Here is a 25,035-nt window from a genome sequence, read left to right as displayed (position 1 = left end):
AGCAACTCAGCGGCACAGGCAGCATCTCTGCTGTCGAGACCCAAAACGTCGCCCATTCCTTCTCTCCAGAGATTCGATCATCCCGGCGGAAGGGATTGGACATCGGACCGTCGGCAGCGGCGACTGCGGATGGTTCAACAGCCCCGACCGCGGGAGAACAAAGAGGAAGAAGGTGGAACTTTATTACCTTCCATCAGTGAGGAATGTGGATTCCGCTGCGGTGGATGTCTATGTTAAATTTTACTTTATGTGGCTGTGTGTCTTGTTGCTTTTCACTTAGTATGGCTGTATGGTAACTCGAATTTCACTGTACCTTAATTGGTACATGTGTCAATAAATTGATCTTGAAATCACTTGAACTATGCTGGTTAACATCACCATTTATATACAGAGAAAACTAAGACCTGCAACTCAACATTGCAGTGGACACTAATTCACTTGCTTTAAACTATCTTCTTTCTTCATGCCCTGCCTGACAATACTACACAGCATGCTGCAATGCAGTAATATGACTGCTTCATTAGAGTGACTATTGCTGACTTATACTGGTGCACCACATCAATGCTGATGAAAATTGCTGCAATAAATTTTTAAATTAAAAATATAAATGAAGTTTCCATTTATTCTCTGTTGGTGACTTTAATTAAGCAATGGATTTCCAAATATTCATCAAATGCAGTCTTGAATAATGGTCTAAGAGATTTTGTTCACTGCGTAGGCAAAACAACATTGGACTGCAGTCAGGACTAGCGTTCTTTCATTCACTTTCCGAACAGGCATTCTTGCATTGGCTGCTCTCCAGCCCTACATCATAATCATGATTTAGAATTTGGCACTTGAGTCTTTGCCAACTCCACAATAGATTTTGCAAGCTTTGCAAGGTCCTCAACAATTCATGTAATTATCAAAAGCAACCATCCTCCTCCTTGCTATATTCTACAGGTAGTTCTCCCATGATGCATGCTTCCATAAGGCTAATTGATTATAACACGATGGAAGAATTAGAGAACATTATTGTGTAGGAAAATAACTGCAGATGCTGGTACAAATCGAAGGTATCACAAATTGCTGGAGTAACTCAGCAGGTCAGGCAGCATCTAGGAGAGAGGGAATGGGTGACGTTTCGGGTCGAGACCCTTCTTCAGTCAGCTTGACTGCTCCCCAATACTCCACAACCCCCCTCCCCATCTTACCCACTAATATGCTTTTGTACTTTCCACGGTACAATAGACAATAGACAATAGGTGCAGGAGGAGGCCATTCGGCCCTTCGAGCCTGCACCGCCATTCAATGTGATCATGGCTGATCATTCTCAATCAGTACCCCGTTCCTGCCTTCTCCCCCTGACTCCGCTATCCTTAAGAGCTCTATCTAGCTCTCTCTTGAATGCATTCAGAGAATTGGCCTCCACTGCCTTCTGAGGCAGAGAATTCCACAGATTCACAACTCACTGACTGAAAAAGTTTTTCCTCATCTCAGTTCTAAATGGCTTACCCCTTATTCTTAAACTGTGGCCCCTTGTTCTGGACTCCCCCAACATTGGGAACATGTTTCCTGCCTCTAGCATGTCCAACCCATTAATAATCTTATACGTTTCGATAAGATCTCCTCTCATCCTTCTAAATTCCAGTGTATACAAGCCTAGTTGCTCCAGTCTTTCAACATATGACAGTCCCGCCATTCCAGGAATTAACCTAGTAAACCTACGCTGCACGCCCTCAATAATGATCCAACAACACCACCTAAAGTAAGGTGTCCAAATGGTGCGATTTAAAAAAAAATCTTGATATGTATGCATTCACTAGATTAAACAAAATATTTCTACCAAAGCTTCAGCCAATTACAGACTTACAAATGTTTGACTATTAGTCGTAAGTAAGCAAAGGTCTACAAACATGTTAAGTTGCTGGAACAAAAAGCTCAAACATAATTGATTTAACACAGTTTCTATCGGCATGATCACCTGCGATCACATTACAATCAACCATAAGAGTCACAAACATGATGTCAATGACATTCCGGAGTTCTAAGCCAAATGAGGAAGGAGGGGTGGGGAAAGTGGCAGGGTGACAGGGTGGTGGGGGATGGTGGGAGAAATGGGGGCCCATGAGGTGGAGGTGGGGTCAAGGTAAGGAGGGGGGATTATTACCTGAAATTGGGGAATTCAATGTAGATTTTAGATTTTTTTTAAGATTTAGAGATACAGCGCAGAAACAGGCCCTTCGGCCCACCGGGTCCGCGCCGCCCAGCGATCCCCGCACAGTAACACTATCCTACACACACCAGGGACAATTTTTACACTTGCCCAGCCAATTAACTTACAAACCTGTACGTCTTTGGAGTGTGGGAGGAACCCGAAGATCTCGGAGAAAACCCACGCAAGTCACGGGGAGAACGTACAAACTCCGTACAGACGGCGCCCGTAGTCAGGATCGAACCTGAGTCTCCGGCGCTGCATTCGCTGTAAGGCAGCAACTCTACCGCTGCGCCACCGTGATTCAAAGCTACCCAAGCAGAATAAGAGGTGCTGTTATTCCAGGTTGCATGTGGCCTTGCTCTTGCAGTGGAGGAGGCCAAGGACAGAAAGGTCGGTACAGGTATAGGAGGGGGAATTAAAATGGTTAGCAACTGGGATAGAGCACGTGTTCGACAAAACCGTTTACCCTTGGTCTTGTCGATGTACCCCTCAACCCAATGTCACGTCACCTCACCCCCTCGCTTGTGTTCACCCGTTACCGGCTATGGTCTGTCCTGCCCGCTCTCTTTTCAAGCTCTCTTTTTCTCCCCCAACCCCGCAATAAGTTTGAAGAAAGGTCCCGACCCAGAACATCACTTTTCTATGTTCTCCGGAGACGCTGCCTGACCCGCTGGTTACTCCAGCACTTTATGACTCCTTTGGTGTAAAGCATCTGCAGTTCCTCATTATTACATGTTATATCATTTTCTATTTCTTGGGAACTACCTCTGAATGAAGACAGACATCACCCATTAAATTCACCATCATGAGCAGGAAAAGAAACTGCAGATGCTGGTTTAAATCGGAGGTCGACACAAAATGCTGGAGTAACTCAGCGGGTCAGGCAGCATCTCTGGAGAGAAGGAATGGGTGACGTTTCGGGTCGAGACCCCTCTTCAGACTGCAAAACAGATTCTGAGGAAGCATTTGAAGATCAGGACCTCAAAAAAAAAAATCGGTGGATGTTAATTGTTTCGACCACCACAGATAGACAATAGACAATAGGTGCAGGAGGAGGCCATTCGGCCCTTCGAGCCAGCACCACCATTCAATGTGATTATGGCTGATCATTCTCAATCAGTACCCCGTTCCTGCCTTCTCCCCATACCCCCTGACTCCGCTATCCTTAAGAGCTCTACCTAGCTCTCTCTTGAATGCATTCAGAGAACTGGCCTCCACTGCCTTCTGAGGCAGAGAATTCCACAGATTCACAACTCTCTGACTGAAAAAGTTTTTCCTCATCTCAGTTCTAAATGCCCTACCCCTTATTCTTAAACTGAGGCCCCTTGTTCTGGACTCTCCCATATTTGTTTTACAGCAGCTGCACTTTGTGCTTTATGATAATCATGTGGGCAAGACCAGCAGCATGATGGTGTGTGTACACCATGTAATTTATGAATCCAATAATTTGTGGGAGACCATAATGTTTAAACCATTGAAACCCTGTGCCCAAATTCAATAGGTAACTGTACAGTTCAATGGATACAAATATCTGAATTACAAATAGAAACTATGTTCAGGTCACAACATTAGATTCCAATAAATAAATTTGCCAGAAAATGTTTTTATATTGTGTAGGAAGGAACTACAGACGCTGGTTTAAATTGATGACAGACACAAAATGCTGGAGTAACTCAGCTGGACAGGCAGCATCTCTGGAGAGAAGGAATAGGGGATGTTTCAGTGAAGAAGGGTCTCAACGCAAAACATCACCCAGAGATGCTGCCTGTCCCGCTGAGTTACTCCAGCATTTTGTGTCTATCTTCTATTTAATGTATTTTTATTGTTAGGCCCAGAAAAAAAAGTTATATTCAAGACAAGACAAAAATATTTCTATTGGGGTGCCAACCTATTTGCTTCCTGAGTTTGAAGAAGGGTCCTGACCCGAAACATCACCCATCGTTTTTCTCAAGAGATGGTTCCTGACATGCTGAGTTACTCCAGCACTTTGTGTCTGTCTTTCACTTCCTTCATTTGTTGGTTTAAGCTGAAGTCACAGTTGAGAACTACATGTCTCAATTCATATGATCAGAAAGCAAACTGACTGGTGCTTTCCCACGTAGTCTACGCCCAGCCATTTATTATGTAATAATCCTGGAGCATGCAAGTGATGAGAATAGATCACAACCATGGGTTAATGGCACCAGACTGCTCGAGGAAGCAGAAGACTGTGTGTGCAATCCACTTGTCAGATAATCAAACAGGTAATCAATGCAGAAACTCCAGTACAGTAAAAGTACTGCAGAGCCTGCCATCTCAGACCCACCCCCAACTATGACTCAGGATCAAAGATAGACACAAAAAGCTGGAGTAACACAGGCAGCATCTCTGGATAGATGGAATGTGTGACGTTTCAGGTCGAGACCCTTCTTCCTTGTGTCTATCTTTGGTTTAAACAAGCAACCGCAATTCCTTCCCACACATTATGACTCAGGATCAAGTTCGGTCAATTTTAGGGAAAAACTATATTCTTTGGCTCTGTCAGCTCCTTATGAATACATACAGTAATATTCAGTGCTTCCAGAGATAAATACCTATGACATATTGGTGGGGAGTCCATACGGAAGCTATGTAATTCTGGATGAAAGACAAGAGAGAGTCAAGAGTGGTTTATGTAAGAAAATAACTGCAGATGCTGGTACAAATCGAAGGTATTTATTCACAAAATGCTGGAGTAACTCAGCAGGTCAGGCAGCATCTCAGGAGAGAAGGAATGGGTGACGTTTCGGGTCGGGACCCTTCTTCAGACTGATGAGTCTGAACCAAGAGTGGTTTATTGTCATATGTCCCAGATAGAACAATGAAATGTGTGGAAAAGAACTGCAGACCCTGGTTTAAGTCCGAGATGCTGCCTGTCCCGCTGAGTTACTCCAGCTTTTTTATCTCGAACAATGAAATTCTTACTTGCTGCAGCACAACAGAATATGTAAACTTAGTACACTGTAATGAATATAATAAATGTACATGATGGCCTGTACATGAAATGAGCAAGCATTACATAAACCCAGCCCAGGATTCTGGACAGCAATGATCAGGGGGTAAGGAGAGAAGGCAGGTACGGGATACTGAGTTGGATGATCAGCCATGATCATATTGAATGGCGGTGCAGGCTCGAAGGGCCGAATGGCCTACTCCTGCACCTCTTTTCTATGTTTCTATGTAAGATAGGCAATCAAAAAAAGTCATTGGGATCAGACAGCATTTTTAATTTTACATCCGAGCAGCGTCAGAAGTGCAAACTTTCAAATAAAATGTCACAAAAAACACATTTTTGTGGCCTTGTTGTAAACATACTGCTCAAAACATTTCATAGAACACAAGGGCCATTTGAAGTATTTCAGTGGCACATGCTGAAGTTGTGCACAACATCATATACATTGAAGATTGACACAAAATGCTGGAGTAACTCAGCGGGTCAAGCAGCATCTCTGGAGAGAAGGAATAGGCTTCTCCTTTTCTCCAGAGAGGCTGCCTGTCCCACTGACTTACTCCAGCATTTTGAGTCTATCTTCAGTGTAAACCAGCATCCGCAGTTCCTTCCTAACCATATAAATTGAGGTGTCAGTTACGATATAATGCCGTGACCTTCAAAACTTTGGGCTATGTTGCACACAATTTCTTCCGCAGGTGTCTTTAAACCTCCAAATGTTTTCGACCACTGCAAGTTCACAGACTCGTCTCAGAAGCAAGATGGCCGCAGAGAGACGATGAGACAAGACGATGCATGTAATGCAGCTAATGCGCACTTCAATAGAGGATGAAGTTATCTTATTCAACTTAATGTCACCAAAACACAATAAAGATTTTGAACAAGAAATGCGGTATTAAAGTGACACGGATTTTTTAGTTTCGTTTAGATTAGATTAGAGATACCGTGCAGAAACAGGCCCTTCGGCCCACCGGGTCCGTGCCAACCAGCGATCCCGCACATTAACATTATCCTTCACACACTAGAGACAATTTTCACATTTGCCCAGCCAATTGACCTCCATACCTGTACGTCTTTGGAGTGTGGAAGGAAACCGAAGATCTCGGAGAAAACCCACGCAGGTCATGGAGAGAACGTACAAACTCCGTACAGACAGCACCCGTGGTCGGGATCGAACACGGGTCTCCGGTGCTGCAAGCGCTGTAAGGCGGAAACTCCACCGCTGCACCACCCATGGTGATGAAGTCCCATGAAAAATTAATTCATTGGATGCAGGGCTAAATTTTAGTTTGTTAGTCGACAAAGCTGGCTCCATAGACCAAGGGACATGATAACTTGCAGAAAGATGGAAAACATATTAGGCACCTTGCCTTAATGCTCGGGAATACTGGCGAACATTATTATAGAAGACTAGACTAAGTGGATCCGTTGGGCCCAAACCTCTCCTGCATTGGTGCAGCACCCTCTCCTCCCCCCTCTCCTCCCCCCTCACCTCTCCCTCCCCCCCCCCCTCCCCCCCAGGAGACAGATTTAAACCTTAAAATGTGAATAGCTTTAAAAATATCACACCGATTTCAATGAAACTTCTTCCATTAGCACCAGAGGGACGACGGTGAGAAAGGTGGGCCTAAAATTGTCGCGCTATCGTGTACCATTTTTGGCTGTGGTCAATAGACAATAGGTGCAGGAGTAGGTCATTCGGACTTTCGAGCCAGCACCACCATTCAATGTGATCATGGCTGATCATTCTCAATCAGTACCCCGTTCCTGCCTTCTCCCCATACCCCCTGACTCCGCTATCCTTAAGAGCTCTATCCAGCTCTCTCTTGAATGCATTCAGAGAATTGGCCTCCACTGCCTTCTGAGGCAGAGAATTCCACAGATTCACAACTCTCTGACTGAAAAAGTTTTTCCTCATCTCTGTTCTAAATGGACTACCCCTTATTCTTAAACTGTGGCCCCTTGTTCTGGACTCCCCCAACATTGGGAACATGTTTCCTGCCTCTAGCATGTCCAACCCATTAATAATCTTATACGTTTCGATAAGATCTCCTCTCATCCTTCTAAATTCCAGTGTATGCAAGCCTAGTTGCTCCAGTCTTTCAACATATGACAGTCCCGCCAATCAGTACCCCGTTCCTGCCTTCTCCCCCTGACTCCGCTATCCTTAAGAGCTCTATCTAGCTCTCTCTTGAATGCATTCAGAGAATTGGCCTCAGGAACAAACAAACAAACAAACGAGAGATTTAGTGTATAGATTGGTGAAGCAGATTCAAAGGATAAATCGAAGAGAGGTAAATACTTGTAGATTTTGCATGGTTATGGAGAAAGAGGCTGCTCAAGACTAATGAGAGAGCAATGTGGTTTGAAACCAAACCAAACCACACTGATGCATCTCCCAGTCGTTCTCTAATGGGCCAACCTGCTCCTGTACAATTTTAATGAAATTGTTTAGGGTTTTGCTTTATAGAGAAAGATGAAGAGATTTCTAAAGTTTAAAATACAGCAATGATACCAACGTTATTTACATATATAAAAAATAGTAATCCAGTCAGCAGTCTGTGCAATACGCAGAAATATTTACTACAACTAACTGCTGAATTCCACCAAAGAGCCAGGTGGGGAATAATTAAACCTGCCTTTCATTCCATTTGTTATTTTCATACCTTCCTTTGACAACATAACAGGTAGTTAAGCAATGCTGGATTTCTTACCTCAGCACCATTTTCCTTTATTAATCCCGTAGCCATTTCTGCCCATAATTTCCAAAAGTCTATAAATCTCTATGTACTCAGCAACAGAGCCCAAGCAGCCTTCCTGGATACAGAACCCCAAAACAACCTAGTTTCCTGAGTAAATAAACTGCTTCTCATTTCTGTCCTGAATGGCGAACCCAGGTTCGATCCTGACTACGGGTGCTGTCAGTACGGAATTTGTGCGTTCTCTTTGTGACCTGCGTGGGTTTTCTCCGGGTGCTCCAATTTCCTCCCACTCTCCATAGACATATAGGTTTGGAGGTATCACAAAATGCTGGAGTAACTCAGCAGGTCAGGCAGCATCTCAGGAGAGAAGGAATGGGTGACGTTTCGGGTCGAGACACTTCTTCAGTCTAACTGAGAGGGGATCTTATCGAAAAGTATAAGATTATTAAGGGGTTGGACACATTAGAGGCAGGAAACATGTTCCCAATGTTGGGGGAGTCCAGAACAAGGGGCCACAGTTTAAGAATAAGGGGTAGGCCATTTAGAACTGAGATGAGGAAAAACTTTTTCAGTCAGAGAGTTGTAAATCTGTGGAATTCTCTGCCTCAGAAGGCAGTGGAGGCCAATTCTCTGAATGCATTCAAGAGAGAGCTACATAGAGCTCTTAAGGATAGCGGAGTCAGGGGGTATGGGGAGAAGGCAGGAACGGGGTACTGATTGAGAATGATCAGCCATGATCACATTGAATGGCGGTGCTGGCTCGAAGGGCCGAATGGCCTCCTCCTGCACCTATTGTCTATTGTCTATTGACCCGAAACGTCACCCATTCCTTCTCTCCTGAGATGCTGCCTGAGCTGCTGAGTTACTCCAGCATTTTGTGATACCTTCGATTTGTACCAGTATCTGCAGTTATTTTCCTATATATAGGTTTGGAGGTTAATTGGCTTCGTAAAGATTGTAAATTGTCCCTAGTGTGTAGGATAGTGCTAGTGTGCAGTGATCGCTGGTCGGTGCGGACTCGGTGGGCCGAAGGGCCTGTTTCCACATTGTATCTCTAAACTAAACCTTATTTTGAGACCTTGACACCCCAGTACAGTAATCCGTGTTGTATTTTGATTTTTCATTCGCTACAGATCAATTCCTAGGCTTCCAAAGGATGGGATTTAGAGCTAAAAAGAAGTGACCGCAAACATCCTACACCACTATGTGACCTCAAGCATTCCAGCACCATTAACTATAGCGTGACATGCAACCATGCAGACAATTTAACATGTGGGTCAAATATTGCAGTAGAATGGAAAATATTTTAGACTAGATATTAACATTATGAATACACCTGAGTACTTTGCCACTTTTAAGTACATGAAAAATCACAAGACAAAGTTTGTAGCCGACCTCAAGCAATGTTAATGACTAGCAAAGTCCGTTTAAAAAAGAGTGCCAAAGGGACGCTAGCAGTCATTCAGTAAAGGTCGGCAGAGCAGCAGTAGCAGCAAGGAAGACCGTTGGCTGAAAGTAAGTAAGTGTTAATTGCAGGTAAAAGTCCGTTTAAAAAAGAGGGCCAAAGGAACGCTAGCAGTCATTCAGTGAAGCACATACCTCCCAGCAGGATAGGAGTGAGTGTGGGGATTGGCTGATCAATTAAATTAGAAGTCTGGTAAATTGGTCAATTAGTCAATTTAGTGGCTGATATAAACAAGGCTTGCACAAGGGGTGTGGCCCTGTGGAGGGAAGTGCCCTGCGGAGGGGAGTGCCCTGCGGAGGGGAGTGCCCTGCGGAGGGGAGTGCCCTGCGGAGGGGAGTGCCCTGCGGAGGGGAGTGCCCTGCGGAGGGGAGTGCCCTGCGGAGGGGAGTGCCCTGCGGAGGGGAGTGCCCTGCGGAGGGGAGTGCCCTGCGGAGGGGAGTGCCCTGCGGAGGGGAGTGCCCTGCGGAGGGGAGTGCCCTGCGGAGGGGAGTGCCCTGCGGAGGGGAGTGCCCTGCGGAGGGGAGTGCCCTGCGGAGGGGAGTGCCCTGCGGAGGGGAGTGCCCTGCGGAGGGGAGTGCCCTGCGGAGGGGAGTGCCCTGCGGAGGGGAGTGCCCTGCGGAGGGAAGTGCCCTGCGGAGGGAAGTGCCCTGTGGAGGGAAGTGCCCTGTGGAGGGAAGTGCGAGTCTTTGTCGAGGAAGCTGCGCTTGTTTTTGAGCCTGATTTGGTTTTTGACACTAAAGTAATGGCGGACAAGTTGGTGCAGTGTGTTTCCTGCAGGATGTGGGAAGGTAGGGACTCAGCTGGAGCTTCTGGGAGCTACACCTGCAAGAACTGTGTCCAGGTGCAGCTCCCGAATGGACGGATTGTGGAGTTGGAAAAGCAGCTGGATGACCTCAGGGTCATCCGGGAATGCGAGAGTTTCCTGGACAGGACCTACTGTGAGGCTGTCATGCCAAGGGTCCAGGTCGAGCGAAGGTGGGAGACCGTTCCAAAGGGGAGTGAAGGTGGACTACAGGAGACCCCGGTGGCTGTGCCTATTGTAAACAGGTACACCCTCTTGGGAGCTGTCGGGGCAGAAGACGCTTCCAGTCCGAGCGGCAGACAAGTTGGTGGCTCCAATCCAGGCAAGGAGACTCGACCGGGGAGACCGACGTCAGGAAGAGCCATAGTAGTGGGTGACTCCATTGTCCGAGGTACGGACAGTAGATTCTGTGGCGGCAGGCGGGACTTGAGGATGGTCTGTTGCCTCCCTGGTGCCATGGTTCAAGACATCATGGAGCGGCTTCAGAACATCCTAGCGAGGGAAGGCGATCAACCGGAAGTAGTTGTGCATGTGGGCACGAACGACGTCGGGAGGAAGAGGAAGGAGATACTGCAACGCGAGTTTAGAGAGTTAGGAAGAAGACTGAGAAGTAGGATGTCGAAGGTGGTTATCTCTGGACTGCTACCTGTACCTCGTACTAGTGAGGGCAGGAACAGAGAGATCGGGGATATGAATGTATGGCTGAGAGGCTGGTGCAGGGAGCAGGGATTTAGATTTCTAGACCACTGGGATCTCTTCTGGGGTAGGGGTGACCTGTACAAAAGGGACGGGTTACACCTTAACAGCAGGGGGACCAACATTCTGGCAGGCAGGTTTGCTAGTACTGCACGTGTGGGTTTAAACTAAGTAGTGGGGGGGAGGGGTTGACAAATTGGGAATATGAAGATGGAGTTAAAGGGGAAGCGAATACAGGAGAAATTGCAAAGGACTCTCGAATAAATGGGAAGGAAAGTTCTAGATGGGATAAGAGAGTAAGGTCAGGGCCAATTGTGACCAGTGTGAGAGGGAAGGTGAATACCGAAGTTAAAGTGTTGTATTTAAATGCGTGTATAAAAAATAAAGTGGATGAGCTTGAGGCTCAGTTAGACATTGGCAAGTATGATGTTGTGGGAATTACAGAGACATGGCTACAAGAGGACCAGGGCTGGGAACTGAATATTCAGGGGTACACAATGTATAGAAAAGACAGACAGGTGGGCAGAGGGGGTGGGGTCGCTCTTTTGGTAAGGAATGATATTCACTCCCTTGCAAGGGGTGACATAGAATCAGGAGATGTAGAATCAGTATGGATAGAAATGAGGAATTGTAAGGGTAAAAAGACCCTAAAGGGAGTTATCTACATGCCCCCAAACAGTAGCCTCGACATAGGGTGCAAGCTGAATCAAGAGCTAACATTGGCATGTCACAAATGTAATGCTACGGTGGTTATGGGAGATTTCAACATGGAGGTAGACTGGGAAAATCAGGTTGGTAATGGACCCCAGGAATGGGAGTTTGTGGAGTGTCTCCGAGATGGATTCTTAGAACAGTTTGTACTGGAGCCTACCAGGGAGAACGCAATTCTGGATTTAGTGTTGTGTAATGAACCTGATCTGATAAGGGGACTCAAGGTAAAAGAGCCATTAGGATGCAGTGGTCATAACATGATAAGTTTTACTCTACAAATTGAGAGGGAGAAGGAAAAATCGGAAGTGTCAGTATTACAATATAGCAAAGGGGATTACAGAGGCATGAGCTGGCCAGAATTGACTGGAAGGAGGCCCCAGCAGGGAAGACGGTGGAACAGCAATGGCAGGTATTCCTGGGAATAATGCAGAAGTTGCAGGATCAATTTATCCCAAAGAGGAGGAAAGACTCTAAGGGGAGTAAGAGGCACCCGTGGCTGACAAGGGAAGTCAAGGACAGCATACAAATAAAAAAGAAGTATAACATAGCAAAGAAGAGTGGGAAGCCAGAGGATTGGGACTCTTTTAAAGAGCAACAGAAGATAACTAAAAAGGCAATACGGGGAGAAAAGATGAGGTACGAGGGTAAGCTAGCCAATAATATAAAGGAGGATAGTAAAAGCTTTTATAGGTACGTGAAGAGGAAAAAAAGGAGGAACTGAAGGACATTCACATTAGGCAGGAAATGGTGTTGGGTAGACTGATGGGACTGAAAGCTGATAAAACCCCAGGGCCTGATGGTCTGCATCCCAGGGTACTTAAGGAGGTGGCTCTAGAAATCGTGGACGCATTGGTGATCATTTTCCAATGTTCTATAGATTCAGGATCAGTTCCTGTGGATTGGAGGGTAGCTAATGTTATCCCACTTTTTAAGAAAGGAGGGAGAGAGAAAATGGGAAATTATAGACCAGTTAGTCTGACATCAGTGGTGGGGAAGATGCTGGAGTCAATTATAAAAGACAAAATTGCGGAGCATTTGGATAGCAGTAACAGGATCGTTCCGAGTAAGCATGGATTTACGAAGGAGAAATCATGCTTGACTAATCTTCTGGAATTTTTTGAGGATGTAACTAGGAAAATTGACAGGGGAGAGCCGGTGGATGTGGTGTACCTCGACTTTCAGAAAGCCTTCGACAAGGTCCCGCATAGGAGATTAGTGGGCAGTTAGAGCACATGGTATTGGGATAGGGTACTGACATGGATAGAAAATTGGTTGACAGACAGAAAGCAAAGAGTGGGGATAAATGGGTCCCTTTCAGAATGGCAGGCAGTGACTAGTGGGGTACCGCAAGGCTCGGTGTTGGGACCGCGGCTATTTACAATATACATTAATGACTTGGATGAAGGGATTAATAGTACCATTAGCAAATTTGCAGATGATACAAAGCTGGGTGGTACTGTGAACTGTGAGGAAGATGCTATGAGGTTGCAGGGTGACTTGGACAGGTTGTGTAAGTGGGCGGATGCATGGCAGATGCAGTTTAATGTGGATAAGTGTGAGGTTATCCACTTTGGTGGTAAGAATAGGAAGGCAGGTTATTATCTGAATGGTGTCAAGTTAGGATAAAGGGACGTACAACGAGATCTGGGTGTCCTAGTGCATCAGTCACTGAAAGGAAGCATGCAGGTCCAGCAGGCAGTGAAGAAAGCCAATGGAATGTTATCATATCATATCATCATATCATATATCATCATATCATATCATATCATATATATACAGCCGGAAACAGGCCTTTTTGGCCCTCCAAGTCCGTGCCGCCCAGCGATCCCCGCACATTAACACTATCCTACACCCACTAGGGACAATTTTTACATTTACCCAGCCAATTAACCTACATAATGTTGGCCTTCATAACAAGAGGAGTTGAGTATAGGAGCAAAGAGGTCCTTCTGCAGTTGTACAGGGCCCTAGTGAGACCGCACCTGGAGTACTGTGTGCAGTTTTGGTCTCCAAATTTGAGGAAGGATATTCTTGCTATTGAGGGCTTGCAGCGTAGGTTGACTAGGTTAATTCCCGGAATGGCTGGACTGTCATATGTTGAAAGACTGGAGCGACTAGGCTTGTATACACTGGAATTTAGACGGATGAGAGGGGATCTTATCGAAACATATAAGATTATTAAGGGGTTGGACACGTTAGAGGCAGGAAACATGTTCCCAATGTTGGGGGAGTCCAGAAGCAGGGGCCACAGTTTAAGAATAAGGGGTAGGCCAATTAGAACGGAAACGAGGAAAAACTTTTTCAGTCAGAGTTGTAAATCTGTGGAATTCTCTGCCTCAGACGGCAGTAGAGGCCAATTCTCTGACTGCATTCAAGAGAGAGCTGGATAGAGCTCTTAAGGATAGCGGAGTCAGGGGGTATGGGGAGAAGGCAGGAACGGGGTACTGATTGAGAATGATCAGCCATGATCACATTGAATGGTGGTGCTGGCTCGAAGGGCCGAATGGCCTCCTCCTGCACCTATTGTCTATTATAAAGTCACTGTACGCACAGTCAACTTTGATAAGTCAATTATACACCTTGCTTGCTGTGCCGAAATGTGCAAGGGTTTATTCTTTTGATCGAAGCAGCGCAGGGTTAGCTTTCACTCCCATGTACAGAATGTTATCTTAAATCAGGGAGCTGAAATTAAAAATTAGGATTTTTCTTTCCAAAAAAAATCTGTCTATCACCTATAAGTTACAGCCCTGCCTTGAACAATCGACGGATGCCTATTAACATTCAGGAAGTGCAATTTTGCTTTCCAAATTACTTTTCTGCTTTGAACCTTGTTGCTGGCCTCGTGATGGTGGCAGTGCGAGATTGGAATGGAACCAAAGGGCAGCAGACAAGTGGAAATATGGCACAGGATGTGTAGGAAAGAACTGCAGATGCTGGTTTAAACCGAAGGTAGACACAAAATGCTGGAGTAACTCAGCGGGGCAGGCAGCATCTCTGGAGAGAAGGAATAGGTGACATTTCGGGTCGAGACCCTTCTGAAGAAGAGTCTCGACCCGAAACGTCACCCATTGCTTCTCTCCAGAGATGCTGCCTGTTACTCTAGGATTTTGTGTCTAGATTTTGAGATTTAGAGATACAGCGCAGAAACAGGCCCTTCGGCCCACCGGGTCCGCGCCGCCCAGCGATCCCCGCACACTAACACTCTCCTACACCTACTAGGGACAATTTTTTTATTTTTAAATTTCATTTGCCCAGCCAATTAACCTACAAACCTGCACGTCTTTGGAGTGTGGGAGGAAACCGAAGATCTCGGAGAAAACCCACGCAGGTCACGGGGAGAACGTACAAACTCCGTACAGACAGCACCCATAGTCAGGATCGAACCTGGGTCTCCGGCGCTGCATTCGCTGTAAGGCAGCAACTCTACCGCTGCGCCACCGTGCCGTCTACCTTTGTATACCTTGTAAACTAGCCATCAATTGCCCTCCCTCACTCCTGTCACTACTCTTTACAGCACAAGTGAAGTGCAGACTAATTAAGACTAATGTGCAGATTTAGTTCAAGGTGCCAAGATGTACTCACTAGGGGTCCAAAGGCCGTTCCGAGGACATATCCAATCTTGGTTTATTACTGTCATGCATACCGAGATACATTGGAAAAACTTTGAAAATCTATGAAGGGCAAGGAGACGTGGTTCAATGTGGCGGTAGAATTACAATTAGTTTTGCAGTTGGAGTAATCAACAGCCTTAAAACTAAAGGGAGGAGGCGAGGATAAAAACCCAGCACTAGTGCTGGTTACATCTATGGACACCTGCTGCTTCCTGAATGCAAGGCTCCAACACACACACTGACAAAATGAAGGGGAGGGAGTGGAGCCATTCTAGATTTTCCTTGATCCTCGTCCCCTCTGATCTTTCGTTTTCACACTTTACCCTTCCATACCTCTATGCTTTCCTCTCCCGCGACTCTCAGTCCGAAGAAGGGTCTCGAAGGGCCACTGCAAAATCTCCTCATAGTATGCCTACTTTGAAGAAGTTCTCCTAAGCTCTCCGATGGGAGTTCTGCAACACCCCAGTCTGAAGAAGAGTTCCGACCCGAGACATCACCCATCCTTTTCCTCCACAGATGCTGCCTGGCCTGCTGAGGTACTCCAGCACTTTGTCTCTCTCTTTGGCAGTCCCCAACAATGGTCCTTCTATGCAGCAACAATCACAGAATCCTGCAGCTCAGAAGCCGTCCACTTCATCCATCGGCCCTCTGCTGGCTTTGTCCAAGAGCTGTCCATTTAGCACGAGGCATTTCAAGGAAACTAAATTACATATCACTGCCATATCCCTTCTGCCCCCAAAAAAGCAATTAAACCAAGAGACCTAGACAGAGTGGAATTTAATTTCAATTGCTCGATTCATCTTGTGTTTTGACAGCACCGAGTCTGCTAAACCATTGCATTAATTAATAGAATTGACGTCCATAGCAGTGAACATTCTAGTGCATAAGGTTTAAATTACTTTACCATTAATATGCATCCATTTCAGAGGATGTCATGAAGAGCTCCTGGTACAGTAGGTTCTGCCATGACGCAATAACTTCGTTCATAAGAAACATCACTTTGTGGAAAATTGGGTTATAAAGACAATGTGGCAAAAGGGTTTAAGGACCCACAATTTCAGACTCGAAAGAAGGTTTTCACCCTGGGAGGATCCACAAAGATAAAATGTCTTTTTAATAATTTTCTACCGGCGGTGCCCGCGGAAGGCACGGAGCATCATCAAGGACCACAGCCACCCAGCACGCAGGCTGTTCTCCTTGTTACCGTCAGGCAGACGATACAGGAGTATGGCTGCGCGTACCACCAGACTTAAGAACAGTTTCTACCATCATATTCATATTTTCATATTTCAGATACAGCGCGGAAACAGGCCTTTTCGGCCCACCAAGTCCGCGCCGCCCAGCGATCCCCGCACATTAACACTATCCTACACACACTAGGGACAATTTTTACATTTACCCAGTCAATTAACCTACATACCTGTACGTCTTTGGAGTGTGGGAGGAAACCGAACATCTCGGAGAAAACCCACGCAGGTCACGGGGAGAACGTACAAACTCCTTACAGTGCAGCACCCGTAGTCGGGATCGAACCTGAGTCTCCGGCGCTGCATTCGCTGTAAGGCAGCAACTCTACCGCTGCGCCACCGTGCCGCACAGGCCATCAGGCTTCTGAACTCATCATTTCAAATCATCTATGTTGATTATTTTTAATATTGTCTTTTTACCTATTTTTAATATTGTCTTTTTACCTTACTAATGTCATTTTTTAATCTTATTTATCCTTGGAATATTACTGCTGAGGTGGCCCGTTGTCTTGTCAAATACATTTCATTGTACCATTGACCCTGTGCCAACCTACACATGACAAATAAAATCTATTATTATTATTATTATTAATAGTTAGAAGTGTATGTTTGTTACTGCAAGCTGAAGATACTACAGACCGTATGTTATGTTTAGTTTAGTTCAGTCTGAAGAAGGGTCTCGTCCCGAAACGTCACCCATTCTTTCTCTCCAGAGATGCTGCCTGACCCGCTGAGTTACTCCAGCATTTTGTGATACTTGTGTTTAGTTTACTTTAGAGATAGATCATGGAGACAGGCCCTTCGGCCCACATTGACCACCATTCACTCGTTCACACTAGTCCCATGTTATCCCACTTTCTCATCCACTCCCTACACATTAGGAGCAATTTACAAAAACCCACATGTCTTTAGGATGTGGGAAGAAACCCAGTAGGAAACCCACAGTCACAGGAAGAACGTGCAAACTCCACACAGACAGCACCCGAGGTGAGGATTGAACCCGGGTCTCCAGCACACTGAAGCAGCAGTTCTACCAGCTGCACTGTACATGGTTTGATACTAGAGAACCATTGCAGAAGTGTCAATTGAAGTGCCAGTGTCAAAGGCCACCTGTGGTGAAACCGGCAGATATGTGCTTAAAAGATAATGGGATCTGATCACTGCAGGGAGGTCACATTGAGAGTTTTTTCCCCCACCAAGACTCTTTATTTTGAAGGCAGCTTTTTCTATGCTTGTCAATTTCCAAAGCAACTAATGTTGTTTAGGTTTATTATTGTCATGAGTACATTGAAAAGTTTTGTTTTGCATGCTATGCAAACAGATCAGATAATACTATGCATATATATATAATCAGGCCAATAGACAATAGACAATAGGTGCAGGAGGAGGCCATTCGGCCCTTCGAGCCAGCACCGCCATTCAATGTGATCATGGCTGATCATTCTCAATCAGTACCCCGTTCCTGCCTTCTCCCCCTGACTCCGCTATCCTTAAGAGCTCTATCTATCTCTTACTCAAACTCAAGTACAATAGACCAATAGGGAATAGTGAGTGTAGAATAGAGATCTCAGTATCGTAGCACATCAGTCCATAATGTTCCCAATGTTGGGGGAGTCCAGTGTTCCCAATGTTGGGGGAGTCCAGAACAAGGGGCCACAGTTTAAGAATATGGGGTAGGCCATTTAGTGGAGGCCAATTATCTGAATGCATTCAAGAGAGAGCTAGATAGAGCTCTGAAGGATAGCGTGGTCAGGGGGTATGGGGAGAAGGCAGGATCGGGGTACTGATTGAGAAAGATCAGCCATGATCACATTGAATGGCGGTGCTGGCTCGAATGGCCTCCTCCTGCACCTATTGTCTATTGTCTATTGACCATAATTTATACATTTCCTATTGAAATGGAAATTAAACTAAAGTAATTTCTGCAGCTTCATTAAACCTCAGGTCATCTGCATTTCAGCAGCCAAAAACTCACTCAGAATACCCTGCTCACCGATCCCCCCCATGCACGCTGATTCGTACCGACATCTGGTTCAGCAACAGTACGATTTGTAAGCTTACATCCTCTCGTTCAAACCTGCGGTCTTGCATCCCACATTGCCCAAGCTACCCCTCGAATCTTCCCACAGCCTGCAATTTGTAAAGCTCTCTGCAAGGGTGGCACAGTGATGCAGTAGTAGAGCTGCTGCCTCTCAGCACCAGAGACCCGGCTTCAATCCAGGTGCAGTCCGTACGAACGTTTACACGCTCACACTGTGACCGTGTGGGTTTTCTCCAGATGCTCAGGTCTCCTCGCACATTCCAAAGACGTGCAGGTTTGTCGGTTAATGGCTTCTGTAAATTGCCGAATTACATCCTAGTGTATAAGATGCAAAACTGGGATAACATAGAACTGATGAACTAGGGTTGGTCAGTAGTGTTTCTCCGCGCAACGGGCCTGTTTCCACAATTTATCTCGAAGCTAAACTAAATTATGAGCATTTATCATTTTTTTATCACCCCCCTTAATCGCCTAGGGACACCTCTCTATCAAAAAATGTACGAGTGTCAAAAAGGAAAATGCATGAACGTGAGAAATAGAACTCCATTAGGAAAGTGAAAGATTGATAACGCCATTCACAATAGTGAGGGGGTTTCTTTCATGCGAGTAGAAAAATGTGATCTCCCGCCAGTCAGTGGGAGTGTAACTGGGGAGCAACAAGGAAACAGGGGAGAACTTAGGAGTATTAATTAATTCTGCACAGAGAAAGACTGTTAGAAGGTGGAAAGCCCTGCCAGAAATGGAGATGGGAGCAGAATCCACAATCGTGCACAGAAAGGAAATGATTAAAGGTTTCAAAATGAAAGTTTCTGAAAGGGGCAAGGGTAAAGAAAAGAGGAATAAATTAAGTAGACAGCTCCTTCAGATCCAACTGATCAAACAGACGGCAGCTGCACTCCAATATTCTGAGATACCTTTTCATAAATTACTCATATCAATATCTGTCATATTTCCTAGTAAGGCAGCGCAGATTAAATTCTTATAATGCAATACGGTCGATCTTGTTGAGGTCAAATAAGCGCTAATTATCACAGAGGATAGCCGTGGACAAATGGGAGAACTGCAATTAATTTAGTTTCCAATGGCAACCCAGTGGTCATTTACATCAGGGCTCTACAAAGTATTTCTTTATATAAATCATGCACCAATAATGCTTTTTACATGCACAGCGGTAATTTTACCACTAAAATTAAGCTGGCATGACGTATTAAGTTCCTACTCCTTTACCCAGTACAGTTTGACGAGAGCTTACACCTGCGATGTTTTGAGGAACGACATCTTTTGAGCCGCGGCCACAGAACATTCAATGCTAAATGACATGCCCAGGGAATGTTGCTGACTGGATCCGCTGCAGACTGCAGGACCACTGAAGCTTGGTACAGCCATCGCCAAGGCTCAATAGGGGAGGCCCTTCGGCCCACTGAGTCCACACCGACCAGCGATCCCCGCACACTAACACTATCCTACACACACTGGGGACAATTTGCAATTATACCAGGCCAATTAACCTACAAACCTGTAGGTCTTTGGAGTATGGGAAGAAACCGGAAAACCCGGAGAAAACCCTCATAGGTTACGGGAAGAACGTACAAACTCCGTACGGACAGTACCCGCTGGCAGGATCGAACCCGGATCAATGGCGCTGTAAGGCAGCAACTCTACCGCTGCGCCACTGTGTTGCCCACTACCGAACATACTATTGAATGTATAAACATTAAGAATGTATGAAGAGTTTTTCCACAGTTTATGTTTGGCCTATATCTTTTATTCTGATTATTGTTTGTTTTTGAAATTTTAGAAAATGCCTAGGACAGTGAAAAATGTAACGAACCAGTTTACAAACAGAGGGGATACGATTCTGAAATAGGTTAAATGACCCAGAAAATAGCAGCGATTGATCACGATTACATGAACACAGAAGATAAACGTCACGGGAAATGTCATATTAAATTAAATCTAAAAATCAAACACAGATTGTGCCTGAGTCCATAAACATACAGCAATAAACATTTCTACCCCAAGACACAAGCTGAAAGCATTTATTTGTGGTCAAGTAGTTAGTGAAACTCGGAGTGAGCAATACACAGACACCTCAAGGGAAAGTTCCCTTAAATTATAAACAGAAATTCATGTGCATCACATTACACAAACATTGCAAGTGATATACCGTGGGCCCAAGTCCAAAAACATGATCGCTTGTTGTAGGAAAGAAAGGGGCAGCTAGAGGCTGGTAGACGGTGCTGGTTGCAGGGAGAGGGGAACAGCATTCAGGTGAGGTGGGAGGAGAGCGCTACGAAAGGAGCAGAAAGGCACGAAGCACCGAGACGGTTGGAGCAGGAATGGTGGAAGATCAGTTGACTGATAAGAGGAAATGAGCAGCAACATCGGGGAGAAGAGGAATTGGGGCATGGGAGAAGAGGGTCCAGGAGGAAGGAAGCAGAGAGTCTGGGAGGCGGGAGAAGAACGTGTGGAGGGAGAAGAGTGATGAGAGCTAACGGAGAGGGAGGATAATGACCGGGGGGGGGGGAGGAGAGGGATGGGGGGGGGAGGAGAGGGATGGGGGGAGGAGGAGAGTGACGGAGGGGGAAGAGGAGGGTGATGGAGGGTGGAGAGAGGAGTGACAGGGGGAGGGGCACGAACAGTGGGTGGAAAAGGGAGGTGGGAGGGTGAAATTATCCAGGAGTGGGGGTCGCTGCGCTTTGAAGTGATCCTGTCCCCAGGGTCAAGCCCCCCAACTCCTCGCCCCCAGTCCATTTCTCCCCGAACATCATGTGTGGGTGTTTGTGTGTGGGGGGGGGGGGGGGCTGGGTGTGTGTGTTTGTGTGTGTTTGTGTGTTGGGGGGGCTGTCTGTGTGTGTCTGTAGGGGTGTGTGCATGTGTGTGTGTGTGTGTGCGTCTGCTGAGCGTGTCTGCTGAATGTGTGTATGTGCTGTATGTGTGTGTGCTGTATGTGTGTGTCTGTCTGTGGGGGTGCTGTGTTGTGTGTGGGGGGGTGGGTGCTGTGTGTGTGTGTGAGGGGGGAGGGGGTGTGTGTGGGTGTGTGTGTGGTGGGTGTGTGTGGGGTGTGTGTGTGTGTGTGTGTGTCTGTGTGTGTGTGTGTGTGTGTATTTCTGTGGTGTATGTGTGTGTGTGTGTGTGTGTGTGTGTGTGTGTGTGTGTGAGTGTGTGTGTGTGTGGGGGGTGTGTGTGTCTGTGAGGGGGGTGTGGTGCTGTGTGTGAGTGTGAGGGTGTGTGTGTGTGTGGGGGTGTGTGTGTGTGAGTGTGTGTGTGGGGTGTGTGTGTGTGTGTGTGTGTGTGTCTGTGGGGGGGGGTGTGTCTGTGAGGGGGGTGTGGTGCTGTGTGTGAGGGTGTGTGTGTGTGAGGGGGGGTGTGTGTCTGTGAGGGGGGATGTGTCTGTGAGGGGGGGTGTGTCTGTGGGGGGTGTGTGTCTGTGAGGAGGGGGTGGTGCTGTGTGTGATGGGGGTGTGGTGCTGTGTGAGGGTGTGTGGGGGGTGTGTGGGTCTGTGAGGGGGGTGTGTGTCTGTGAGGGGGGGTGGTGCTGTGTGTGTGTGTGAGGGGGGTGTGGTGCTGTGTGGGGGGTGTGTGTGTCTGTGAGGGGGGTGTGTGTCTGTGAGGGGGGTGGTGCTGTGTGTGAGTGTGAGGGTGTGTGTGTGTGTGGGGGGTGTGTGTGTGTGGGGGGTGTGTGTCTGTGAGGGGGGGTGTGGTGCTGTGTGTGAGTGTGAGGGTGTGTGGGGGGTGTGTGTGTCTGTGAGGGGGGGGGTGTGTGTCTGTGAGGGGGGGGTGTGTCTGTGAGGGGGGGTGTGTCTGTGAGGGGGGGTGGTGCTGTGTGTGAGTGTGAGGGTGTGTGTGTGTGTGGGGTGTGTGTGTGTGTGAGTGTCTGTGGGGGGTGTGTGTGTCTGTGAGGGGGGGGTGGTGCTGTGTGTGTGTGTGAGTGTGTGTGGGGGTGTGTGTGTCTGTGAGGGGGGTGTGGTGCTGTGTGTGAGTGTGAGGGTGTGTGTGGGGGGTGTGTGTCTGTGAGGGGGGGGTGTGGTGCTGTATGTGAGTGTGAGGGTGTGTGTGAGTGTCTGTGGGGGGTGTGTGTGTCTGTGAGGGGGGGTGGTGCTGTGTGTGTGTGTGAGTGTGTGTGTGTGTGAGGGGGGGGTGTGTCTGTGAGGGGGGATGTGTCTGTGAGGGGGGGTGTGTCTGTGGGGGGGGGTGTCTGTGAGGGGGGGTGGTGCTGTGTGTGAGGGGGGGGTGGTGCTGTGTGTGAGGGGGTGTGTGTCTGTGGGGGGGGGTGCTGTGTGTGAGGGGGGGTGTGTCTGTGAGGGGGGGGTGTGTCTGTGAGGGGGGGGTGTGTCTGTGAGGTGGGGTGTGGTGCTGTATGTGAGTGTGAGGGTGTGTGTGTGTGAGTGTCTGTGGGGGGTGTGTGTGTCTGTGAGGGGGGTGTGTGTCTGTGAGGGGGGGGTGTGTCTGTGAGGGGGGGGGGTGTCTGTGAGGGGGGGTGTGGTGCTGTATGTGAGTGTGAGGGAGTGTGTGTGTGAGTGTCTGTGGGGGGTGTGTGTGTCTGTGAGGGGGGTGTGTGTCTGTGAGGGGGGGGGTCTGTGAGGGGGGGTGTGTCTGTGAGGGGGGTGTGGTGCTGTATGTGAGTGTGAGGGTGTGTGTGTGTGTGTGTGGGGGGGGTGTGTGTGTGTCTGTGAGGGGGGGTGTGTCTGTGAGGGGGGGGTGTGGTGCTGTACGTGAGTGTGTGTGAGTGTCTGTGGGGGGGGTGTGTGTGTCTGTGAGGGGGGGGGGTGGTGCTGTGTGTGAGTGTGTGTGTGTGGGGGGTGTGTGTTTGTGAGTGTCTGTGGGGGGTGTGTGTGTCTGTGAGGGGGGGGTGTGGTGCTGTATGTGAGGGTGTGTGTGTGTGTGGGGGGTGTGTGTGTGTGTGAGTGTCTGTGGGGGGTGTGTGTCTGTGAGGGGGGGGTGTGTCTGTGAGGGGGGGGGTGTCTGTGAGGGGGGGGTGTGGTGCTGTATGTGAGAGTGTGTGTGTGTGTGGGGGGTGTGTGTGTGTGTGAGTGTCTGTGGGGGGTGTGTGTCTGTGAGGGGGGGGTGTGTCTGTGAGGGGGGGGTGTCTGTGAGGGGGGGGTGTGGTGCTGTATGTGAGTGTGAGGGAGTGTGTGTGTGTGTGGGGGGTGTGTGTGTCTGTGAGGGGGGGGGTGTCTGTGAGGGGGGGTGTGTCTGTGAGGGGGGGGTGTCTGTGAGGGGGGGGTGTGGTGCTGTATGTGAGTGTGAGGGAGTGTGTGTGTGTGTCTGTGAGGGGGGGGGTGGTGCTGTGCGTGAGGGGGGGTGGTGCTGTATGTGAGTGTGAGTGTCTGTGGGGGGTGTGTGTGTGTGTGAGGGGGGGTGGTGCTGTGTGTGAGGGTGAAGGTGAGGGTGCGGGTACTTACACTTCCAGGATGCGGTCTCCTTTGCGGACCCCGGCCCTCTCGGCCGCGCCCCCCAGTAACACGGCGCTGACGTGCTGGAGCGGCGCGTACAGCTCCCCGTTGATGCTCCGCAGTTGCCCGCCTTCGCTCACCTGGCCCCGCACGTTGAAGCCGTAGCCCGTCTCCGACTTGATGATCTTGACGAGGCGGGGGCCGCGGGCCGGCTCGGTGGGGGTGAGGGTGGGGGTGAGGGTGGGCGCGTCGGAGTCGGAGCCCGATCCCGGCCACTTCCCGCCGCTGCCCACCTCGTCCGCCATCTTCGGCACGGACAGCACTCGCCGCTGCACACACTCGCCGCCTCACGTGATCCGGGTGGTAAGGGGGAGGGGGGGGGGGGCGGAACCAAAGTCCGGCGCCGTCGCCGTCGCTCTCCCCCCGGACACCCCTCAGTGTTGCCACAAAGCCTCACCCTCCGCCTCGCCAGCGTGCGCCGCCATGTTTCATTAGGGCAAGTGGGCAAACCCCACAGCTGATCTTCCAAGTTCATAAGTGATAGGAGACACAATTAGGCCATTTGGCCCATCAAGTCTATTCCACCATTCAATCATGGCTGATCTATCAATTTCAATTTTCAATGTAAAATACTTTATTGGCATGATAAGATACATCATTATATTGCCAAAGTATAGAACATAACATACATATTTAAAATGCATGAATATAAAAACAAGTATACAATGCATGGGTCATCGTCATCATCATCATATATATACAGCCGGAAACAGGCCTTTTCGGCCCTCCAAGTCCGTGCCGCCCAGTGATCCCCGTACATTAACACTATCCTACACCCACTAGGGACAATTTTTACATTTACCCAGCCAATTAACCTACATACCTGTACGTCTTTGGAGTGTGGGAGGAAACCGAAGATCTCGGAGTAAACCCACGCAGGTCACGGGGAGAACGTACAAACTCCTTACAGTGCAGCACCCGTAGTCAGGATCGAACCTGAGTCTCCGGCGCTGCATTCGCTGTAAAGCAGCAACTCTACCGCTGCGCTACCGTGCAATATGCCCCTGTACATATATATATATATATATAATATATATTCACGCAATACATTTATAGCCTTTTATCGATTGCTACTCGTTCTTGCAGTTGTAAACAGTACAGCAAGGTAGCAGGTCGATATTAATTTCCTTAGTGTCAAT

At 47.8% G+C, this 25,035-nt stretch overlaps 1 protein-coding gene across 1 annotated transcript in view; it reads right to left on the bottom strand.

Annotated features, from left to right (window-relative positions):
* Window positions 1–24,193, bottom strand: part of LOC144610881 (sorting nexin-27-like) — a 137,924-nt gene extending 113,731 nt beyond the window's left edge. The window contains exon 1 of the mRNA XM_078429851.1: window positions 23,846–24,193. Within this exon, the coding sequence (XP_078285977.1) occupies window positions 23,846–24,141 (296 nt within the window). The 5' untranslated portion in view covers window positions 24,142–24,193. The remainder of the gene's footprint in view (window positions 1–23,845) is intronic.
* Window positions 24,194–25,035: the final 842 nt, after the last annotated feature.

The sequence above is a fragment of the Rhinoraja longicauda genome, chromosome 38 (assembly GCF_053455715.1).
Source record: "Rhinoraja longicauda isolate Sanriku21f chromosome 38, sRhiLon1.1, whole genome shotgun sequence".
Lineage (NCBI taxonomy): Eukaryota > Metazoa > Chordata > Chondrichthyes > Rajiformes > Arhynchobatidae > Rhinoraja > Rhinoraja longicauda.
The sequence above is the reverse complement of the archived record's forward strand: the minus strand, read 5'-3'. Positions and strand labels throughout refer to the sequence as shown.